General features: G+C 52.3%; 1 protein-coding gene across 2 annotated transcripts in view; it reads right to left on the bottom strand.

Annotated features, from left to right (window-relative positions):
• EXOC6B (exocyst complex component 6B) overlaps positions 1-15656 on the bottom strand; it is a 79862-nt gene that overhangs the window by 46426 nt on the left and 17780 nt on the right. For both annotated transcript variants that reach the window (XM_053458092.1, XM_053458093.1), the window contains exons 3-8: positions 15453-15500; positions 14974-15064; positions 14553-14598; positions 10835-11039; positions 4212-4385; positions 3877-3945 (exon numbers count right to left, since the gene is read on the bottom strand). In XM_053458092.1, the coding sequence (XP_053314067.1) occupies positions 3877-3945; positions 4212-4385; positions 10835-11039; positions 14553-14598; positions 14974-15064; positions 15453-15500 (633 nt within the window). The remainder of the gene's footprint in view (positions 1-3876; positions 3946-4211; positions 4386-10834; positions 11040-14552; positions 14599-14973; positions 15065-15452; positions 15501-15656) is intronic.

Below are 15656 nucleotides of genomic sequence, written 5' to 3'. Positions count from 1 at the left end.
ACGCACTTTAACTAATGATGGGGGGGGGTCGCTGCAGACCACAGAGGGGGCAGGAAGCTGCAGCTTCCCAAACCGTCCCTTTAAGACATGGCTGAAAACAGATCTGTCTGACGAGGAGCCCGCCGAGATCTCTGCCACCTGACACGGTTCCAGGAGATGGTACGATCGGCTTCCCGGTGGGGTTGTCGCGTCTGCCGGGGGGCTCGGTATGACCCTGCACGGCCCGGGCTTCGCGCTCTGCTTTCGTGCCAGGCCGGGGGACGCTGTCCGCGTGTGCTGGGAGGCTCTGGAACGCATCAGCACCACGGACAGCGCCTGCGCGACTGCACAGGACTCGGCGACCCCTCAGAGACGCAAAACACAACACAGAGCAACCCAGCATTTGGCCCATCTTTATTAGCCAGGCACTGGTATTTGCCACTACCAATTCTGCTGGGAGGCTACTCCACTTATCCACCACTCTCCCGGTGAATGTATAATGTTCATAAGTCAAATCAGAACATTGCAGACAAGGAGTCCATTACATCATTAATACATCACGATGGTGATTGTGTGCATCATGACATCAGCAAGCGGGTATTAACCATTTCTGCACCACTTTTGTAGGTGTCAGCATTTCTGAGAAGGGGGCAATAACTCTTATGTCTGCCCACCCATGGACCTCTCAAAGTCAGATCAGGGATTACTGGCTGTACTGTGGTAGATCAACGGAACAGCCTTCCAGCAGAAGTGGTAGAGGGTAATACAGTGAGGGTATTAAACATGCATGGGATAGACATACGGCTCCTGAATCTAAGACGAGACCAACGACTGATTAAGGTTTGAGTCGTTGCAGCAGGAGAAACGGGCGAGGGGACCGTCGGGTCTGATCTGCCGGTGGGTTGCTGCCGGTTCCCGCGCACCGGCTGCCGCGGTCGTCTTCTATCTCCAAGCTTGGGAAAGCGCTGCTCCATTAACCCCGCTCTGACCTCCTCCTTCACTTTCCTTTCCCTTCCTGGGGAAGTCCTGGGCTGGCGGTGGGACAATCCGCACCCCCCCCCATCTTACTTACAGGTGCCTGGCCCAAAGCTGCCGGGAGTCTGACCGACGGCTGACCCCCCACTTTTTTTTTCTCCTACAATACTTGAACTTCTGCCCCGCTGATAAGCCAGATAGGAGCTGGGGGGGGGGGAACGATTCCTTGGGGAATTTATCATACAAATCGAGGTGACGGCGGGGTCGATATCTTCGGGGGGGGCAAAGAATAATAAATACAGTAGTGTTTATGCTTAAAGAGCCTTTTTATCCTCAGGGCAAAAGTTCAAATGACAGCATTCGGAAGCGGCGTCCTGATTATTATTATGAGGACTGCGTGTCCGGGGGGGCCGGGGTATCGCTCGCACCCCCCCCTTCCTACACAAAACAAAGGAGGCCGTTTCCTTCACCCGGCAAACAGGATCTGGACAATCTCTCAACGCGCGCCTTATCAGGTCACGGCTGGGGCTGCGCAGGAGACCCCGCAGGAGGAGCGTCGGGGCTCATCTCGTTCTGGGAGGGGGGGTGCGAGAAAAAAACAATGGCGGACGGGGGGCCGTGACCTGCCGCATGCGGGCCGCAGAGGGCAACCGGAGGGCAGGGTACAATGGGTGAACTTCCTAAACTTTCCTCGGAAATGCCATCGTCCGGTAAACAGAGACATTAACGTGCAGGATCGACGTGCGCGGCAAACACCCCCCCCCCGGGGGGTCGCTGGGGGGTCCGGCGACTTCACAAAGAACATTAAGCAGCGCATGGGGTGCCAGCAGCAAGGGGTTAATCCGCACCCCCAAAAGCAAGAAAAAATGGTGTTTACTGTCTTAAATGGTTACATAAAAGCCAACATTTGGGCCATAAACAGCCCCTCGTTTTCCATCTCATTCCCCTTCAACATCCAGATAGATTGTAAGCTCACAGGGACAGTCTGCTGGGGGTCTGTAAACGAATGCAGCGTAACAGGAAACAACAATACATACAGGCTACATACGGGAACTGCTGAAAGGGTTAAAGCGGTAGCCAATCAGGCCCCTGACAGCGCCCCCCACGATGGTGATAGTCTGCGTCCCGCACAGCGGCCCCCGTCAGTCGCTCCCGTTTATTTATAGAAGCCATCTGCGCAGGGAAGCTGACAATCTATCCCAATCCCCACAGCCTGCATCCCGAAGCAAAGTATCTGTTCCTGCAGCCGTCCGTATCTCCGCATCACGCTCGCTGCGATCAAACTACCCGCGTCTGGCAGCCCCCATCACCCGTCTCTTATCCCCCACTTCCTAATAGAGTGTAAGCTTATAAGACCAGTTCCTCCTCCCCACAGCCGCTGTAAAGACTCAAACCTTAATCAGTCGTTGGTCTCGCCTTAGATCCGGGAGCCGTATGCCTATCCCATGCATGTTTAATACCCTCACTGTGTTACCCTCTACCACTTCTGATGGGAGGCTGCTCCACTTATCCACCACCCTCCCAGTAAAGAAAAACTTCCTTACATCCCACCAAAACATCTGACCCTCTAGTGTTAGATTCTGGCCTCTCCTTGTAACGCTGAACCCCCTCTGGTACGTGGATATCATTCTGAAATACTTCCCGACAGCGCTCCCGACAGCTGGGAAAAAGCCCCAAAGCCGTGGGTTTAAGAACATCGTGACGGCAGAAAAAACATTCGTGAAAAAGTGAAAAGGAGGCAATCGCTTTCTGCAGACTCCGGCGGCCCCGTTCCTGGAAGACAGGAGGACAAAAGGCTGCTTCCGAGAAGAGGCGACCGAATGAAAAGGAGCGCCGGAGCCGCGCAGGGGCCACCAGCTCGACGTGCGAGCAAACATCGGCAACCCAAACAGAAAGCGGCTGCCGACGGGCGCCAACACGCACCGGCGACCGCTCGCTGATCCCGGCAGAGAAAACAAGCGGGAGATCCCGGCTGCCGTTCTGAACTTGCGCCGTTTACTTACGCTGAGCTGAAGTCCAAATTCCAGCCGTGCCGCCCCCCCCAACGCGCTTTACACCCCTGACTGGATCCCAGCTGCCCCGACCTATCCCTGACATGCTTTACACCCCTGACTGGATCCCAGCCGCGCTCAAGTAACCACGGCCGCCAAAAAGGCCACCTTTTATGTTATGGAGTATTGGGCGCGTCCTACAACATTCTACACTGACCAGTCCAGCCAAGGAAATGACGAACCACCAAGGTCACCGGGCGCCGCTAACGTGGTCTTCCAATTCAGATCGGCCAATAGACTTGTGCGTTCAGATCGGCCAATAGGCTTGTGCGTTCAGATCGGCCAATAGGCTTGTGCGTTCAGATTCATACAAAAGTTGCCAATTTCATTGATTCGGACAAATGTTCGAACCGAGGAGGGAATTCAGTGAAACGAATGAAACCAAACAGAATTGTTTCTTCTCACTCTCTCTCAAATTCTCCACCGACCGCTTCCATGTCTCTCGTTCCTTTTCCACTTCTCCCGGGATCAGCTCTGTTAACCAGGCCTCCAGAGAGCGAATGAGTGCACGACAGAGCGAATGAGTGCACGACAGAGCGAATGAGTGCACGACAGAGCGAATGAGTGCACGACAGAGCGAATGAGTGCACGACAGAGCGAATGAGTGCACGACAGAGCGAATGAGTGCACGACAGAGCGAATGAGTGCACGACAGAGCGAATGAGTGCACGACAGAGCGAATGAGTGCACGACAGAGCGAATGAGTGCACGACAGAGCGAATGAGTGCACGACAGAGCGAATGAGTGCACGACAGAGCGAATGAGTGCACGACAGAGCGAATGAGTGCACGACAGAGCGAATGAGTGCACGACAGAGAATAACAACAAATTCTGTTTCCAAATGGAAAAACCCCTCTGAAGACGTACGTACCAGCACCGAGTAGATGTGTAAGCAGCGATACACGGGTGAGAAGTCTACCAAATCCTGAGCGCCCGGTGCCTGCAAGACAATAACGGGGAGATCAGCCAACGGAATCCTCAGACATCTCCAACCAGAAAGTCCCCGATACATTGTATCATCAGACACGGGGGGGGTTGCGGGGGTACTCAATAAAATATCTAACTGGATATATGCAAACACTTAGAGACATAACACTCGCAGGAAGTGTGGCATTAAGAGATCACTCAGTGAGTGACTCCTGTACAGGTGAAGAACACCCCCCTCGGATGCCTTCACCCAACGCCCCGTGACGGTCTACACCTTACCTCCTCATCCTCTTCCTCCTCGTCCTCCACGTCCAGGATGCCAGAATCCTGCTCCGACATGGGGCTGGTGCCGTTCACCTCCGGGCTCGGGCACTTGTCCCTCTTATACCGCTTGCCGATGCCGCACTTGGTTTGAAGAGACAGAACATTGTCCATACTCCTCTGCTGCTGAGCCTGGAAGGAACGAGGCCACACGTCAATACTTCACATAGCAAACACGCTACGTACACGCACCAGACACGGGGAGAGTCTCATTAAGAGCTTGTGATATTCTAGCGGGTCGTACACGTCTGTCTCGCCACGTTCTCACATACAGGTATTCCGCGCCGCCACACGGATTGAGAACTCCATGATGGAAAGATGAAGGCGCTTATGGAAAATTATACATACTCCAGGAGACCATAATCTAACAGTAGAGGGTCAGATGGAATGAAAGGAAGAGTTGTAGATAAGTGGAAGAGCCTCCCAGCAGAGGTGGTAGCGGGTAATACAGTGAGGGTATTAAACATGCATGGGATAGACATACGGCTCCTGAATCTAAGACGAGACCAACGACTGATTAAGGAGTCTTTATTGCCCACCGTTGGCTTTAGATCTCATTATCGGTTTGAAGTGCCGGTGATCAGGATAAGGGCCGGTGATCAGGATAAGGGCCGGTGATCAGGATAAGGGCCGGTGATCAGGATAAGGGCCGGTGTAACTAAACGGTGTTTTGGAAGGAGGGAGTCTGGCGTACGTTAAGTATTTTAAGCCTCCTCGTTTAACCCGAACAAAGGGCAAATGTGTCGGCACGAGGCTCGCGACTCCAAAGGGGGAGAAAGAGATGGATGAAAAGAATTACAGGAGAGAAGGTCCAGGTGAGGGGTCTGGAGGAAGAGGAGAGCGCGGAGCAGATCAAAGGCGGGGGGAAAGCAGAGCGACCCCCCCTCCAGCCAGACACCGGCTGCCTCCTGTTCTTTGGTTTATTTAGGTTTTTTTTTGTCCCGATCAGCTACATAAACCAGAACAGGGCATGGGGGGGGGGCCTGCGACAGGCTAGACACCTCTTTCAAATTAAAAGGTGATTTCCCTGCGTTCCCTGAATCTGCCACCGACCACCACACCGGGGTCTCTCCGAATTGGTAGCCCCCCGAGGCTAGTGACGTGATCCTCCTAGCAATCAGCCACCGTCCGCATCCCCTCCAACTTGTATGGGGGGGGGGTGACATAAGGCACAGTATGGGTTCATCAGTCAGGCTGGGATGTAACAAGGCACAGTATGGGTTAATAGTCCACTTGGGGGGCTTTTTTAACCTATGGGGCAGCAATTGGAGGTCAAAATATACACAGAAAATCCTGCTGCTTAAAGCCAAGACTGATTAGGGGTAACCAACAGTGATGAATGAAGTATTAAGTACATGGCCTGGGTGTCCCAGGGGAGGTGGGAATTATGCCCCCCCCCATAGACTTTCACTTTTATTAACCCTGAAAGCCCCAGCGCAGTGAGCAGCGGCTGAAAAGCCCGGGGCTAATGGGTGAGGGATGATCTGCCTCCTCCGGCTGGTGATCTGCCGCATGTGGGTTTAAGCAGCTCTTTATTGAAATAAATGAGCGGCCCCCGTAACCCCTGCGCGGGGCCGTCATCTGTCTTACGCTCTCATTAACCCCGCGCGGGGCAGTCATCTGTCTTTCGCCCTCTAACTCCCTGCCTGTGCTGCAGGACTTTGCTTAAGCAGCAGCACCCCCTGCAGGACAGAAGTGAAATGACACCCCGAAGCAGGAGCTCATCGCAGGGAGAGCTCATCGCAGGGAGAGCTCATCGCAGGGAGAGCTCATCGCAGGGAGAGCTCATCGCAGGGAGAGCTCATCGCAGGGAGAGCTCATCGCAGGGAGAGCTCATCGCAGGGAGAGCTCATCGCAGGGAGAGCTCATCGCAGGGAGAGCTCATCGCAGGGAGAACTATCCAGAAGCCCCCGCTACAGGGGAACATCCCGTATACACCTCCCGATATTACCCCGGCCGGTGGCAGACACGCCGTACTCTCCTGCTGGGTACATGCCGGGGACGTTCGTATTAAATCACTCAATCCGCAGCCGCCTGATAAACGGAAACTCGACCGCCGACGGATTCCCACTCTGCTCACTCTTAGCCATCCACAATCACATCACGCTCCGCCATCCCCTCCAGCAGCGGCTCTGTGGCCCTTGATGAAACAATTTCCATGAGCCAATAGCCAGAAGCTGGCTGAGAGTGATAGGTGCTCTCCAAGAGCTGGGAAGGGGGGGGGTGCAGGCGGCCCCGTGCTATTTCACACCCGGGCCTGGACTGGGCATCTGCCCCCCCAGAGACACATCGCCGACTTATTCTCTAATCAATGATTTGGTGTCAGCCAGAGAATAACGGGGGCATTAATCCAACTTTTACCCCCAACCCAGCCGCCTCTGCCCATTTCTGGCAACTAGGAGCAGCCTCTGAATCCTCAAACCTCCGTACCGGTACAGAGACCCCCCCACACACGCGGGCGCCCCCCCAGTGGCGACAGCGTAACATACATACATATATATATATATACACACATGCATGAAAGTGGAACACGTGAGGGCCGAACTTAAAAGCCATTCACTCCAATTAACTCCCGGAATCCTGGAATCGCTTCCGCGGAATTCTACGGCTACGTCCCGAGCGTCTGAAAGGAATCTCGCGTAGAATATAAAGGCTCGTTTTCGGTTAAACTTTTCATAGAGGTTCTGCCAATTATTTAAAATATACAGCCCTAAAAAAAATGTAAAAAAATATACATATAATTAAAATAAAAGATAAAAGGAGTGGAATGTTTGAGATTCTCTCTTCAGCAATCGGGTCTCCGTCCGCCGGTTTCCCGCCGATACTCTGTACAGCCGGTGTTGGCGTTATTCGCATGATTTTAGCGTAATCCGGAAATGAAGAGGTTAATGTCCGTCCGTTAATTCTGTTTATTGGACACGGACTGTAAATGAAGAATGTGTTTGCAATTTGCGGGCTTTTAATGTTTCCTATTAGGAGGAATCGCTCGCAGGAACACCGAGAAGGGTCACAAAGGCTGGGGGGCCCTAAAACGTGGCCCCCTCTTCTCTCTCCCAAGACCCCGTCGCCGAGTCGCTGGGAAATCAAAACAATGCGGCCGGCAAAAATATTCCAGGCATCCGCGGCAAGTGAAACTGGATGTGGAAGGTGGGGGAGGGGAGGGCAGTATTTACCCCTGTTTGGGGGGCCAAACGAGAAGCATATGGAGTGGAGATGGAGCCCGAGTGAACGCTCCGCACGCGGCGTTATACGCGCTCCACTCCGCACACACTCCGGTTCAGTGTCAAGCCTCACTCAACGCGGATGTCACTCACCCGCTAACACACACTCGCGATTAAAACGTCGGTGACCTCAACTCAACTTCTCACGCCTCTAAATGTATTTTAGACAGGGTCTGTAAAAGGGTTTCTAACGACTAATCAGCCTTTTAAACTTAAACTTGGATCAGCGAACACAATGTGCCATTGGAACGCAGGAGTGATGGGAGTAATAAAGGGCCACTGGAAGACAGGAGTGATGGGAGTAATAAAGGGCCATTGGAAGACAGGAGTGATGGGAGTGATAAAGGGCCATTGGAACGCAGGAGTGATGGGAGTGATAAAGGGCCATTGAAACACAGGAGTGATAGGAGTGATGGGAGTGATAAAGGGCCGTTGGAACACAGGAGTGATGGGAGTGATAAAGAGCCTCTGTACGCCTATGAAGAGATTCCATTAAAAATCAACCGTTTCCAGCTACAATAGTCATTTACAACATTAACCCCGTCTGTGTTGAATTTCTGATCCGTTTCATGATATTTTAATGGGGAAAATCTGATTTTCTTTCAAAATCAAGGACATTTCTAAGTGACCCCAAACTTTTGAACGGTAGCGTGTGTGTATACTGTAATAAATATATATATATATATATATATATATGTCACAGACTGCAGCAATTTGACCCCGCGTGAACCGGCTGCATTATGTTAATCTCCCCCAGTTCCGGGATGTGGTCTCGATGGACGCGCAGTCGTGTTCTCCCGGCTACACGCGCGATTCATTCTTCCCGTACACGCGTGTTTACATAAAAGGGGTAAGCGAGGGGTAACAGCGCCGAGCCACCCACAGCGGGGTCATATCAGATTGCTTCCTCAAATCAAGCAGCCAGGAAGGCAGCGGCCGGTCACGCTCAACTCCATCACCTGAAAGATGGGGGTCTCCATGTTCCAAAACCATCCCCCCCCCGGTCACCTCTGAGATACCCCGACATCCTCGCATATTAAAACATAATTAGATGGAAAGGATTGGAAGTAAAACATTTGCCGCGACCGGTTTATTAGATACACATGCATCGCACGGAGTGTTGTAGAATTAGAATGCTGCGGAATTGAAGCCCCCCCAAAGGGTGGCTAAAGGGTTAAATGCCTTAAATTTGGACAAACTAAAAATCTGAAGATAATTGTTCGAGTTCCGGCGCCGGTCAGGTTCAAGGCAGCACACACAGGGCCTTATTCACTAAGGCGGGAGTTACGGTCCCAAGTCCCTCCATGAAGGGTCATCCCTGGCAGGTGTGTCCAGAGCCGGCCCTGTATAATGTATGATGCAATCCGTGTGCAAGCAAGAGGAGGACGCGCTAGCAGAGGGTCCCATTTAAAAGGTCACGGGGCCCCCTTGTAAATGCATGGGGGGGGGACAATAAAACAAAGGCTGCGTCTGGTTAGCTGTCCGGGTGAGGACGCCCGGAACAAACAGGTGCGCGGCACATGGGCGACATCCGCACATTATGGTTTTGGGGAATTTGAAAGGAATTATTCGCTTCTTGAAGTTCGCAGCGAGAGAAACTGTGCAGACCCAACGGGAAGCGCTCCGCCGGGCGACATGGTTCCAATTAAACGATTCACGGAAGGAAAATAAAAGTGGCCGGGAACACGCGATCCGAGCAGCGTAAACAGGGGCTAACCCGGGTGAGCGGGGGCCGATAGCCCCCTTATGGTGGGGGAAGTCTCCAAGCTCAATCCACAGCCCACCCAAAAGGTCCCCACGTTCCCACCTCTGCGCATTGATGGAAAGTATTTCTGCTGCGCTTATGGTTCCGATACCGGCTCAAACCTGGAGATATTCCATCTCGGTTATCTGGTAATAAAGATCATGGGAGTAGAGACAGGACCACCAGCCTCACCTGGAAGGTCTCCGTGATACCTCCATAGGTCGATGGCTCTGATGGTTCAACCGGCTCTAGTCTGGGACTTCAAGGGTCCACCACGAAGGTCGAAGAACTCATTGGAACCCAACGCAGAATCACAAAGTCTGACGATCGCTCCGTCTGCCTTGGTTTCCAGTTTTGAGTCATCTCCTCAGCACCCAGCGTCCTCCATGAGACGGGGAACCAGGTTTAGGAGTTCCCTCTATTCTCCGTCTGTATGGAACGCCGCTCTCTCCTCTCCTAGAGTCTTCTTACCGTCTGACCGAGCAAAACACATCAACGTACCTTGAAGTGCTTCATGGCACAAGCGCGATGCGCGTCCAGAAAGACGGGAAACACCGACATTCTACTAAAAACACGGGGGTCTTCTAAACTCCGCGGAGTTCAACAAAGCTCTTCGGTTCCTATAATAAATAGAGGGCGCCATCCGGCAGCGATGTGCACCCCAGGACTTTCGGGGGGCACCGTGTGCTCGGACGCCCTCGGCAGACACCTGCTTGACCTCGCCGGGGCCGGTGATGCTCTCCGTGAAGGCTGGCGGGAGCCGAGCACACTATGGGTGACCTTTCCCTCTACACGGCAGCTCCGTCATGTGGCGGCCACACGGGACGCGCGGAGCATGTTGTGTGTTTCCGAGGCTCCGTAATCGAGTCTGACGGGCACGCCAGGCCAGCTGTCTGCGTATTCATTAAAGCAGATTCCCGCCAGCTGTGGAACAAACGCCCGACTCCAGAGCCGAAGAACGTGAAGCAGGAATTAGCATGTAAACGGTTCCGGCCCCCTGCCCTCACTATACATTATGCAGGGGTAACGGGTCAGGGGCTCCGTCGCTAAAGCCCTCGGCGCTGTCTTTACCTCATTCATCTACACAAAAAACCCTAACGGGGAGAATTCCTTTTTGGGTGAAATTATTATTTTATTATTTTTGGGGGATATAAAAGCGGCGTTTCTTCTTATAATCTGTTTTATAAAACATTCCTGTAATGTTTCGCAGACGCTTCGCGATTAAACGCGGTCTCGTCGGCTTCGGTACGGATCATATGCCGCGTTTAAGCAAACAGTAAATTCCGCATAGAGCAAACAATACCACCCAACACCCCCGGGGTCTAAATTGGATTCCTCAATCCCCTAATCCCAACTTCCAGCAAAAAGGCGCGCTCCCCTCTACGGGCACTCGGCACAGGGGCGCCCCGCTCGCTCCCTCTATGGACACCCTGCACAGCATCGCCCCGCGCGCTCCAGAATAAAACCATAAAGGCTGATCTACTAAATACATGATGGGATTCAGAGAACGTTTTTAGGAGCCAAGAAGGGGCACGTCGGGGAGGACCAGCGCAGAGTTTACGGTAAGGGAGCCCTGGTACGCCCCCCCCCCCCCGGACCGCCATCACCCGTCCTACCTGCTTCATGGCCATCTCCCCGATCCTCTCCGAGTGCTTCCGGATGCTTTCCAAGAAGTCTTTGAGGTCCGACATGGAGACTTCTCTGATCTCCTCGCGGAGTTTGGGGATGTTGTCCACCATCGCCTGGCAGAAGCGGTAATGGCTGACCTGGGGCAGATATCTGAGCTCCAGCTGCTCCAGCGTCTTCAGGGCCGGGTAATGTCTGCGGAGAGAGGAGAGCGTTAGACGCCGGCACACGTGGCGGTACAGAGCCCCCCCCCCTACCGGCAGTACAGACTCCCCCCCCCCCCCACGGCAGACGCCATGCCTTCCGGGTAATGTCTGCGGAGAGAGGAGAGCGTTAGACGCCGGCACACGTGGCGGTACAGAGCACCCCCCCACCGGCAGTACAGACACCCCCCCCCCCCACTGGCAGACGCCATGCCTTACGGGTAATGTCTGCGGAGACGAGGAGAGCCTCAGACGCCGGCAAACATGGGGGTACAGACACCCCCCCACCGGCGGTACAGACCCCCCCCACCGGCGGTACAGACCCCCCCCCACCGGCAGACGCCATGTCTTCCGGGAACAGCTGTGTCCTCTACAACCATTTACATGGCCAACCGTGACATTTCACCAGAAGTCAAGGCTCGGAAGACGGTCTGACGGGAAGCTACGCTCATTCCTCCGAATTGTCTTCTGTTCCAAGAACCCCTAACTATTAACCCTTCAATGGCCCGTCACATCATAGCGACTGACAGGGGGCTTTGCTTGGTTTTGGTGGCTGTGAGCGGACATCACACAGATTATATTGTAGCGACTCAAAGGTTTCTGTTAGAAACCGCGGCTCGTCAGGGAAGTAAAGATACTCAGCTGATACGAGGTGACCTGTATTCAAGCAGGGATTTCAGCTCTAATTGTGACGCTCTGATATCATTTGGCGTTACGGTTTCTATTCACACCGGACCGGCCCGTAGACCAAAGTGCTGGAAGAGAAAGAGTTAACCAACCCCAGCGCTTATCTTCCATGCGCGGCTCACGCTTCCCCCGAAGGAGGAAAAAATTGGCCAAATGCACAAAAAATAAAATGAATTCTCTGCGTTTGCACCAAAGCCGTCCGGCCAATAGGAACGCTTACACTTCACGGATCACAGAGCGGTCGGAGCCCCCCGCGGGGGGATTTCTGGATGGAGGGGGGAGCCCCGAGCTGTGTGAGGAGCAGCGTTGAGTCAATAAGCCCCCGCCGGTGCTGAAAGAAGCCCGCCGCGCGCTGAATGGGAGCCCTGGCAGGGTCGGCCCCCTTACAGTAGCCTAAAACCATTTGGAATGTAAACATCGCGGCGAGCGGCCGACGGGCAGATTAGGTGCGATCTGATTACACAGGTTTTAGTGCGCGTCGGGGGCTCCTCGCCGCCAGCTCCACTGTTTGACTTGGCACGGCGACCGCTTGCTGAAGGATTTCTACGGACAAAAGGAACCGAAGTCTGGAACGCGAATCCACCAGAGGAGCGTGTTCTGAATATCAAATAGATCACGCTTCTATGGGGGCCCAAAACAACAGCTCCTGGGGGGGGGACCTGTCACGTCTTTACGTATACTTTACTGAGAGGGGGTAGATATGTGGAACAGCCTCCCAGCAGAGGTGGTAGAGGCATGGGATACAGTGGGATAGGCATGGGATAGGGCCACTGGAACACAGCAGTGATGGGAGTGATAAAGGGCCATTGGAACACAGGAGTGATGGGAGTGATAAAGGGCCATTGGAACCCAGGAGTGATGGGAGTGATAAAGGGCCATTGGAACACAGGAGTGATGGGAGTGATAAAGGGCCATTGGAACACAGGAGTGATGGGAGTGATAAAGGGCCATCGGAACACAGGAGTGATGGGAGTGATAAAGGGCCATTGGAACACAGCAGTGATGGGAGTGATAAAGGCCATTGGAACACAGGAGTGATGGGAGTGATAAAGGGCCATTGGGACACAGGAGTGATGGGAGTGATAAAGGGCCATTGGGACACAGGAGTGATGGGAGTGATAAAGGGCCATTGGAACACAGGAGTGATGGGAGTGATAAAGGGCCTCTGTACGTCTATGAAGAGATTCCATAAAAAATCAGCCGTTTCCAGCTACTATATAGTCATTTACAGCATTAACCCCGTCTGCGCTGGATTTCTGATCCGTTTCATGTTTTTTTAATGAACAACATTTGATTTTCTTTCAAAACTGAATGACTGGTTCCTCGGGCACAGGGGTTGCACTCTACTAATCTGTTCACGAAGAACCACGTGCCGGTTACACGCGTGAGGCACGTAAGGATAATCTGCTGATGTCGGGGCATCTGGCCAGCAAGTTACAGCTGCCGGTGTACATTTTGGGGTGAAAAAATGATCTTTGAAGGCTGAGGTTAAAAGGTGCTGTTCCACTGAGACAGAACAATAACCGCGTTAACGATGTAAAGCAAACAAACGTTGGCCGATCTGTCACTTTACTCCTCAGAAGGTTTAATTTAAACATTCCCGGAAAAAACGGAGGGAAAGATTCACCCGATGAAAGAATTACTGGGGGGGGGGGGCACGGAAATTATTTGTATAAAGAGAGATTTAATTACAATAGTGTTAAATTCTGCAGGTTTGATGGAACAGCAGCTTTAATATACAATTTACTTAAACGTGGCCCTCTTAACCCCTTAACTGCTGGGGGTTGGTGCACTTTTTTGGGGGGTAAATTTTCGTTGTTTTGTTATACAGATTTAGGCGACAATCATATAAATAGTTTACATTTTACCAAAATAATTTTTTTTTATTCATATATTTAGTTTATGATCATCTGATTATTTGATATGGGGGTTAAAATATATATCTATATATACACACACACAGACGAATATATATATATACACGAATATATATGTCTGGCTCCTGAGGCTCGCTGTGCCAATCACGTTGTGCCCTTGATCTACACACCCCCCTTAACAACTCCGCACCCCGTATATCTCTACCCTAACCAGATACCCCCTAAACACCCTCTCTCTGATCCTCTCACGATCTGCATCTCTCTTATTGCCTCTTCTTCCCATATTCAGGATTTGCCCCGGCCCGTACATTTTTGAGACGTGTACAACCCTTCCTCCGAACACTCTCAGCCATCGTCCTAATCGATCCATCTGAACCTCAAACAACCCCTACAGATCATCTGCACCCCATCCACTGACTAGATTGTAAGCTCCCAGGGACAGAGCCCTCTTCTCGTTTTGTATCAGTTTGTCGTTGTAAGTTATAACACTGATTGTAACAGCGCTATGGAACGTGCTGGCGCTATATAAATGCACTGTAATTGGCAGAGAAAGGGTTAAAGCAACAATCTTGTCCCCAAAATCATATGACTTTCTAACTAAAGAACGCCTGCCCCGATTTACATGCCGTAAAGTGCGCTGGAGTCTGCGCAAAACAGACCCCGATATGCAATTATCCTGAAACCGGGACTGGAGCGGAGTGAAGTTCTGTATAAGAGGCAGACTCCTGAATATGGAGTCACAGAAAGGCACCTCTCACTCCCAAGAGCCGAGCACGTCATCACCAACTCCGTAACTATCCAAAGCAACCGAAGACACCACCGGGTGTTTTATTTCCCCAAAGAGATCGATCCCCCGTCTAATATATATATATATTACCGACCTTTCGCACCCTTTGGGGGGACGCAACATATAAACTGAAGCAAGCGTTTCTCGTACGCACCTTTTAGTCTTCATCTGCACTCGCAGCTTGCTGTACATTTCCAACACTGCGGAGAAAAGAGGAAAATTACACATAAATCAGTTTTTTGGGGGGGTTCCCCAATCGGGAACTCCTGACAGAAACGCGAGGGCCAAAGCAAAGGCTTCTTACTGAGCAGGGGAGGCCAGGAGCCTCCGTCAGCCATGTTTTGGAAGGTCTCCTCCTCGTGGTGGCGGATTTCATGTCTTTTATGTGAATTTTCACTGCGTGTAATAATGGTGTCCACTTTAATGTAATGTAAGGAAGATTTACTTTACTGAGAGGGTGGTGGATTAGTGGAACAGCCTCCCAGCAGAAGTGGTAGAGGGTAATACAGTGAGGGGATTAAACATGCATGGGATGCAGAGACCGGTCGTCGCTTTCCTTCGACAGCATCGCTTACCCGGCAAGCACATGTTCAGCTTGTCCACGGTGGCCGCGATGTTCCGCTGCTGGACCCGACATTGCTGCAGCTCCTTCATCGAGGACAATAACTAAAAAAATAAACGGCAAGGAGACGTTACACCCGGCGAACGAGGCGGCTTTATGCATAGCGAGCATAACCCTTTTGGGACCTCGGAGGTCTCCTCTCCGCATATTAAGGGTGGGCATGGGGTGAGTGGGACCCCGGCTGCCTTTGCACCTCCAGCTGGAGAAGATCTTAGCGACCCCCCCAGGTACAGAAAGTTTGCCCCTCACAGGCATCCTGAGCTTCCGGCAGGGACAGTAACTAAAGCCGGAGCCAGAGGATACTTTATTGCAAATGCATCCACAGAGCTCTATGCACACACCAGCCGGGGAGGAATAAATATCCCGGTCTGTTACTACGAAAGGACACCAGTTACAATTTATTACAAAGAGGCGGCCGGTCGGGATCTTTACCTCGGAGCCGTCCAGCTGCAGCCTCCGGTTGGTGTCGGTCACTTGGTTCTGTATAGAGAAAAAAGAAAAGGTTTTGAAAACAGGAGAAAAAACTCAGTTTTTGAGCAATCCGATCTCGGTATAAATCACACGGGCCGGTACTTAGCAGCTGACGCCGCGCCTTCATTTGATGCCCTAAAGAGGGTTAGGGGTTAAAAGGTTGGA

Source organism: Spea bombifrons, chromosome 1, assembly GCF_027358695.1.
Source record: "Spea bombifrons isolate aSpeBom1 chromosome 1, aSpeBom1.2.pri, whole genome shotgun sequence".
In the NCBI taxonomy this organism is placed as follows: domain Eukaryota; kingdom Metazoa; phylum Chordata; class Amphibia; order Anura; family Pelobatidae; genus Spea; species Spea bombifrons.
Note: the sequence above shows the minus strand (reverse complement) of the source record. Positions and strands in the feature narration are given on the sequence as shown.